This window comes from Electrona antarctica (genome assembly GCF_951216825.1).
Source record: "Electrona antarctica genome assembly, chromosome: 7".
Lineage (NCBI taxonomy): Eukaryota > Metazoa > Chordata > Actinopteri > Myctophiformes > Myctophidae > Electrona > Electrona antarctica.
Window position 1 is genome coordinate 19,093,832 of NC_136812.1, and position 8,589 is coordinate 19,102,420.

The 8,589-nt window shown below is 40.8% G+C and overlaps 1 protein-coding gene across 1 annotated transcript; it reads left to right on the top strand.

The window, feature by feature from the left end:
• The first annotated feature begins 219 nt into the window (after positions 1 to 219).
• On the top strand, positions 220 to 7,654 carry LOC306925846 (mitochondrial coenzyme A transporter SLC25A42-like). The gene is made up of 8 exons (XM_079504967.1): positions 220 to 577; positions 941 to 1,087; positions 3,122 to 3,227; positions 3,519 to 3,544; positions 4,460 to 4,626; positions 4,743 to 4,859; positions 5,739 to 5,890; positions 6,199 to 7,654. Exons 2-8 carry the CDS (start codon positions 995 to 997, stop codon positions 6,522 to 6,524), a joined length of 987 nt encoding a protein of 328 aa, XP_079361093.1. The 5' UTR covers positions 220 to 577; positions 941 to 994; the 3' UTR covers positions 6,525 to 7,654.
• The last annotated feature ends 935 nt before the right edge of the window (positions 7,655 to 8,589 follow it).

Below are 8,589 nucleotides of genomic sequence, written 5' to 3' on the forward strand. Positions count from 1 at the left end.
TACTTTGACAGTCAGCATCGATAACATGTACCAATTCACTTGTGTGAACTGAGAAGTTGAAGGTAAATAACTGCTTTGTGCTTTCATCGCCAGACGCCAACCACAATCTGGCAACCCAGTACTGTAGTTGTCCACGCGATAGTTCATAACAACTACATCTATTGTTCCTGGGTGTTGTAGTCCAAAATAGAGGCGTACGTGCTGTCGTGCTCCTCGTTCTGATGATAAGCCATTGAAAGGCAAACCAAGCTGGAGTTGGACTGGTGCGCAAAGGAAAAACCACCCAGTAACTCCGTGAAGATTTGTGTGTGTGCTGTGGAGTGCACTGGGCAACTGGACGTCTACATTTAGGTCACCTTCCCCGTCGCAGCGCACTGACTTCTGTCATTATCAATCACCGTCCTTCAGAGAAACGTAAGAAAATAAAACGTCAACAACACAGCGTGTTGCAAGATAACAGAGAATTGACAAGCCTCCAGGAAGCAAACAAACAACTTATGCAAGAGAAAGAGACTGCTGTTGAATGACCAACGGCTGCAAGATTGTAAACAAGGTTGTTCAGTCACGGAGAGTACAGGTAAGGATCGTCAAGACAACAAAGAAACTGTTTATTTTATAGTGATACTAGAAGGCCTCTTGTGCGATTATCCTTTCTATGCTGCGCAGTGATTTATCTGCTGAATTAATTACGAGTTACCACCCACAGCCAATTTGAATGAGTGCGTTTTTAAGTTGGATACCCAGTTGGATTATCTGTCCTGTTTGTCAACTCAACGCTTTTCTTCACGGGCGACAGAACTATGCAGACCTTGCCGAGCTAACAATGGTGTCCTAGCCTGTAATGTGATACCATGTTTACAAGACAGGCTGCCACTAGGGAAATGGTTTGTTGAAACATTCTCTCTTCATTATTTGTTCTGTTCTGTTCTATTTTGTGTAGTGGTTCGCTGGGTGTGTTGTGTTTGACTGATTGAGGTAGCAGTCAAGGGCACATATGGCCCCCCGTGAGCACCAGAGAGAAATCAGAGAATTACCAGTACCTCCAGCCACAGTGCTGTCTCTGCCACCGTCCAGTCCAGCAGCAAATGTGAGTATATTTCTTCTCTGAACACACAAATATTCCACACTATATGTTAATTTATAGAGTTATTGTTACAAGTCACTATGATTTGTATTGCCAGATATTGTTTGCACAGGCAATTAATTTGTCTCGGCCAGGTTGGTGCATTTTGCTGAAGCAACAGCGTATATAAACATTTCAATAATTTACTCAAAATATAAAGACGAGCATAGATGGACAGAAAGTAGCCTACCATAGATTCAGTATTGCACATGCTGAAAGTATACACGGAGGCGTAGTAGCTTGCTGTCGGGCAGGATCTGCATCACAAAAAGTTAAAATATGGAGATAAGACATTTCTGTCCAACCTACAATATAATAATAATGAAATAATAATAATGAATTGCATTTTTATAGCGCTTTTCCAAGTGCTCAAAGCGCTTTACAATGGTTCATTCATTCATACATTGGGAGGTGAAGAGAAGAATATAAAATCCATTTCCTGAAAATTAACAGTTCTGGACATAAAAGGTTGCTGTCCTACTCCTACAACAATATGTGCTTTGACATGGTCATTAGATTATTATTGGAACTGTCACTCTGTACTGTACTTATAATGTGCACCATCAATTTGTGGAGAAACAGGCCGCTTTGGTTAAAGAAGATTAGAAGGTTTTCTCAAGCACAATAGGGTCAAAAAAGGTGAAGGGACGGGGTGAATGTGAATGACCGCAGATAGCAACTCTAGAATATTTCACAACTAATGAAATCTACCGTAACTAGTAATGATGATGAGTAAATCTAAAAGTTGCATAAAGGGCAGCAATAGCCTTGAGATTAGATTCAGTACACAGCTTGGTGTCGTTAGATTGTTGTCACAGCCTGTTTGTTTTGGGGGATGGGATGGTCATCTTGCCTTGTTGTGTGCGTTCTACTTCTCTCGCACTTAACCCAGCAACCGCTGCTGATGTGCATAATGCTCCACTACTGTATTGGGCAGTTAACTCAATTTGTATTTGTGAGAATATGGCAGGGTAAGGGTGTTGCTGCAAAAGAGTACAGAGTACCACACTGTACCTCTACTGACACAGATCAATAACACAATAAGCTACATTACAGTATGTGCATGAATAACAAAAATATAGAAATAAATATACAATACTAAATCATCCCTCCAGTCTTGGCAGATGTGGAAGAAAACAAAAAATGCCAGTCATTACTTCCGGCTGTGGTCATGCACAAGCTGTCCTGATGGTGACCTGAATAACGATAGTTGCAAAACACCATGTTTTTTAAATGTGTGTCAATCTCTTTTATCAGATTATGGGCCTGTTTATTGGGTCCAACTGACATAAGCCCTTAAGAAAGAAGCTTTGGGTGGGAGCTGTGTCATGAATGTGTCACAAGCCAGTTATTACTGTACTTTGGAATCACATGCAGATTTTCCACTTTCTGTAGTCGCTAGTCTTCCTTGGGTCCACATAAAACATCACAACATAAAAACAACATACAAAATATACATACAAACAACTTTTATTACATTACATTAAAATGCCAAAGATATAAAGATCATATAGGTTAAATATGTACAAAAGCTCTGGAATGTTGGAACCCCTTCAAGGTCCCCTGTGGGTCCCTGGAGCCGACATTGAGAACAGGTGGTGTACAAATTATGCTGCCCTATAATGAGAAACTTTGGAACAAGCTTTGTACCATAAATTAACAGAAGAGCTGATTAATGCAATTGAATAGGAAGTGGCCATTGGGTAATGTCTACATGCTAAAACAGGTCAAGTTCCACCTGCAGTCAAATTGTCTATAGTACTAGTTAGTGTCCATCTACCACTATACCAAAACACACACTTTAATTTATTTTATGCTCTTTTATTTATATCGTATTTATTTATATCTGTTTCTTTTTTTATTTTCAAGCTAGCAATGCTAGTTTAGGGGTAACATTAAGCTTAAGCTTGTAGTCGTCACTCGTCGGGCCCATGGAATGATCCTAAGTATAGTAATACAATATGTATCTGTCCTTGTGCCTTGTGTATGTACAAACAGGACACTGTACAAACAGTGTTGGACACATTGCTGTGTGGTGCATTTGCCGGAGCTGTGGCCAAAACTGTCATTGCTCCCCTGGATCGAACCAAGATCATCTTCCAAGGCAAGCACATGTCACTTGAACAGCACATTTCCCCAACATAGAACCTGGAGACTGCAAATAGGATTTGTGTGAATTACATTCTAGATGTAGAATTCTGTAATTGTTGAAAGTGTTTTTGATTTAACTATAACTGACTCGTATACAATCCTTACAGAATGTATGAAAGGTGGAGTTTGCACTCACTAGTCACTACTGTGATTGTTTTTGAGTACTTGCTAATCCTCTTAGTAGATGTTTAGCCTTAATGGAAAGTACATGGTTTAACGCTTTCTCTCTTTCTCTCTGTCACAGTGTCCTCAAAGAGGTTCTCTGCTAAGGTGAGTTTAGATCTTATCATTTATTCATATAAATACATCATTTAATCCTAAAACTAAAGAGATGACTTCAGGCTATTCAATATTAACATTTCTGTTCTATTACTTTTAAAAGTACCAATGATTTGAGTATCGATAAGAACTGATCCTGATCTATAAATCAATAGTCCAACCAGTTTGATTTTTGTAGGATAGGATGTCTTAAGAAACACAAACCACACACACACACACTAACAATGAGAGAATCCCAGTACAACCTCAGGGGGACATGTGTATTAAAACAAAAAGGGGCAAGGACCAACACAAAGGGTAGATGTATATCCAAAATAGGGGTTGACTTGTGGAATAGCCTGGATAATGAACTAAAGCTATGCACATCACTTATCAAATTTAAAAAGCTATTTCAAAGTAGAGTATTAAATAGATATAAAACATTATCATAAGATCATTATTATTATTATTATTATTATTATTATCATAAGATCATTATTATTAACACTATTAAACATTAACATAAGATTATTATCATAAGTTCTAAAATGACTAAGTTCTAAAAAATGCTTTATTTATTTCTGTTTCCTTTGTATTATGTTTCTTTTCTTTGTATACTTTTTGTATTTTGTTTATTTTCTTAAAGGCTAGGCAAAATAAGCTTCGGCTTCAGCCTAGACCTTTTCGGTGCTACCCCTTTGTAAAAAAATTAAATGCAAATGATGAAACTTAACATGTAAATGTAAAGCACCGAAATAAACTATTCATAGTCAATGGCAAGGAGTCAGCCTTGTTTTCTCTCTGATCATTGGCTACCAACCCCCATCCCATTTGATTATTTTGGTAATTTTATGCATATATTTTGATGTCCATGAAAGCTAAGTGACACCTTCCACTCCCCCCTTTCCCCAACTTTATTGTACTTAGGAAGCATTCCGGCTCATCTACTGTTCATACACGAAAGATGGGCTCCTCAGTCTGTGGAGGGGCAACTCTGCCACCATGGTGCGGGTCATGCCCTACGCTGCCATCCAGTTCTGCTCCCATGAAGAGTATAAAAAGCTTCTGGGGAGCTACTATGGCTTTCAAGGAAAGTGAGTGGTGATATTAATAATAGTAACTGCAAAATCACTCTGTGCTATTGTGTGTGTTATTATTAGCGTATCAAGGGCCCATGTTGTTTACATGCTGATCTGTGTGCCCATTCCAGAGCTCTGCCACCCTTCCCCCGCTTCCTGGCAGGATCGCTAGCTGGCACCACAGCTGCAATGCTAACGTACCCTTTGGACATGGTGCGAGCCAGGATGGCAGTCACTGCCAGAGAAATGTAGGCACTCAACCACTGTTACTTTCCCAGAAACGTCATGGAATAATACTACCGAACAAAGTAAAATCTGTGTTAGTTTATTCATTTGCATATCGTAGGTCCATTTGACCAAATAGACTTACGGATCAATTTGGTTACATTTTAACACTGAATTATTTGAACAGTAAGGATTTTACTGTGCACTGTTGGTGTAGAAGGGGATAAGAACACAAAGTCACAATCTGATCAAACAATCATTTAAATAGATTTAAAGAAAGACATGAGTGGGTCACCAGAGATAAAAAATGAATTGATTGTATGAGAGCGTCATTGTGACGCCAATACCCTTGATGCCTGACCCTTGATTGAGGCTGTGACAGACGCACCTTGAGGCGTTACTGTATGTGGCGATCAGCCAAATTAACAGAACTGGTCTGTTGACAATCCAATCTTTCTCACTGAAGAGATGCCAATCAAACAGAAGCCCTACTGTCTAACACCGGGGCTCCACCTGGCGCGTCAGCGTTGCGTCTCCGTCACCATCAGGGAATGTTCCCTTTTTAATCAATGAAGGGTGGCTCCACTGCCCGCGTTGCGTGACTGCATTAAAATTGCCCCGGTTTGTTTTTTGACGCACTCACGCGTGACACGGCGCGCCCGGCGGAATATGTCCACCCAAGCTGAAGGTAAAGAAAGCTCCTGGGTGAGATGTTGGGAGAAGGATGTTGTTGAAACTTCATTCTCAGCATGGGCCTCTCCAGTAGACTTTAATTGATCTAATTTTGAGCAAACACTTACATTTATCATGACCAGTAAAGATACAAATGCAGGGCATGTAATTTACATACACTATGACTACAGCAACTTTGGGTTTGTTCTAAATAATGTATTTCCCCACAGGTACAGTAATATCATGCATGTATTTGTGCGAATCTCCCAAGAAGAGGGTGTGAAGACCCTTTACAGAGGCTTTGTCCCCACCATCCTAGGAGTGATTCCATACGCAGGCATCACATTCTTCATCTACGAGACCCTGAAAAAACTACATGCAGGTACATTTACATTCAGTGTCAGTCTCGTGAAGTGCCTTGAAATTTTGAGTTGTTACTCTAGTCCAGAGGTTCCCAACCACCGGTATGCAGACCGGTGCCGGTCCGCGGGTGCCGGTCCGCGGGACACATGCCACTGGTATGCGAGAGGGGAATTCCAAGTTTTCCCGTCGTATAAAAATCCATTTGAAAACATGAGTGAGAAAAGAGACAGAGCCGTTGCGCGTAGAGCGCAACGCTCAATTGCTAGAGTCTAGTCTAAACACCCCAAAAAGGAGATTACATTTTGGTGTCTGTCGTTTCTTTTCTAGACAAGACACAGAGATCCCAACCATACCCACACGAGCGACTGGCCTTCGGCGCATGTGCCGGCCTGATTGGGCAGTCATCTTCTTACCCATTAGATGTGGTCCGCCGGCGTATGCAGACTGCCGGTGTCACTGGGTCATCCTATGGTACAATTCTGTCCACTATGTCTGAGATAGTGACAAAGGAGGGAGTAATACATGGACTCTACAAAGGCCTGAGTATGAACTGGTTTAAGGGACCCATTGCCGTGGGGATCAGCTTCACTACGTTTGATCTCACACACCACCTACTGCACAAATTGCACCAGATGGACTTCTTCACTCACTGAACCAGCAGAGGGTGCCAGAGGAACAGAGAACCCATAAGCCACTGTGTCTTATCGGTATCAGTGGAGGTTGAGTCATTCATAGAGGGATGGCCACTGCAGCGGTATTTTGCGGCACTCTGTTTCTACAGGATACATTGGACTGGGTATGCATGGACAGTGGGGTCAGAGGTCTGTATGTACACATAGACATACAGCTTCTGCAATGTGCATATTAACACACAGCCGTCACACTTGTGTGTATGGATGGAAAAACAAGACTTTCAGACAGGGCTTCAGATTGGCAAATGTTCAAAGGCTCTAGACTTAAAACTAAGTTGTTTTGAAATAATGATAATAATAATGATGTCAGAAATGGTTCCATGATAGATCCAGGACGTTTTGTGTTGTGTTATCCACTTTAGCCGTACTTAATCGTACAATGGTGTTGCACAAAATTATTAGTGAGATCAGCTATTTTCACTATTATTGTGTAGATCACCTACACAAGTACCTTCCTTTAGTTTTACTGTATGAGCAGCAGATCAAAAAGTTTCAACTTAAGTGCATTTTATTGTTTCTACCGTTTCCCCCCTTATATTGCTGCTTTTGGTCTATTGACCTCGGATTTTCAAGTTGACTGACTTATATGTTATCATTGAATCACTAACCTGATATATCTATCAGGTTAGTGATCATGCACTGCACTGCTCCCAATTGCTTTATTGTACAATGCACAAAGATAAATGAAGGAAAGTGTTTTAATTTTCCATTTGATCAAGGTGCCTAGGAGGAATGAATTGGACTGATTGTAGGTCAGGGATCTTGCCAGCAGGGCTGCGGAGGTACTGGTGTACAATATTAATCCAATGTTTGTCTGTTAATATCTAGGAGTTTGTATATATTGATGTTTTTTATTTCTTACTTGTAATGTTGTAGAGAGCATATCCATGATATTCATGATGTTTTTGCTTGCTGGCACTGTTCACCTGAAAATCCGGACATGCCAAAGCTCTCACTTCAGACAAGTATTAATCATGCTTTCATCTTTCAATGTAAACCTATATATCAAAATTCAATATTTCAAAGGAGATATCCATTTGCTTAGTGCTGCTTTAAGCAAAATCACAATTTACAGCAATAAAGATGTTTTATCACTATCAACTGTGCATTAATTTGTCCACTTGAGGGAGCCATGTGATGGCAAAGCGGTAGGCTACAGCACTACATCAGGGGTCAGCAATATGTACAAATGTGTCAAGTTCTGGATTTTGTTTCTACACACCGAATTACTGAATGTGAATGTAAAGTTGGCTGATTGGTCTTGTACTTTCCCCCACTCAATCAAGAGGAACACCAATGTGCTCTAGACCGGTGCAAAACAATCATGCCTTAACGCAATTCACCATAAACTGAAATGCTGTTAAAGCCCATGCAGTCCTGCACCATCTTTTTGTCCTTCCATAAAAAGGGACACGGGTGGACAGACAGAAACAAAAGGGACACAGACAGACGGGGACACAATCCGACCATTGGGGTCTAACAAAGACCCCAATGGTCGGATCGGCAGTGCACCTTGTCCGAACCTACATTATAATTTGTAAACTACATATCTGAAGGTGTGTGTGTGTGTGTGTGTGTGTGTGTGTGTGTGTGTGTTGATTGATTGAAACATTTATTAACAGTTTGCAGAATTACAGTACATTTCAAACTCAATACAAAGACTGTTAACTGTGAGTGGACGACCCGTGTGTGCGTGCGTGTGTGCGTGCGTGTGCGCGGTCCATAATATAAAAGTGAAATGTGGGTAGGGTCCAAAATATAAAAGTGAAATGTGTGGAGCTCCGAGCTTTATTTATATTTCACAAATCTGACAGTAGGCTAAAGGTAATAAAAAATAACATGATCAACTGTGATACAGAAATGTGTCTGCTTAGTGTCAGACAGTAGATGGCAGCAGTGAGCAGCTGCTTGGGTCAAGCTCTCTGTGCAAGCAGATCCATTATGCAGGTTAGTTAGGTCCCCGAACACCCCATGCCCTGAACTTGACCTCTGACTGCTGTCTTCTCACTGTGGCAGTTTTACTGCC

What these genes read in the sequence shown, in the direction of transcription:
- LOC306925846 (XM_079504967.1), top strand. Translation starts at nt 995, where the DNA reads ATGGCCCCCCGTGAGCACCAGAGAGAAATCAGAGAATTACCAGTACCT. An exon ending in GCAGTCACTGCCAGAGAAAT is followed by an intron (nt 4,860 to 5,738) that starts GTAGGCACTCAA and finishes ATTTCCCCACAG; the next exon opens with GTACAGTAATATCATGCATG. An exon ending in CCTGAAAAAACTACATGCAG is followed by an intron (nt 5,891 to 6,198) that starts GTACATTTACAT and finishes TTTCTTTTCTAG; the next exon opens with ACAAGACACAGAGATCCCAA.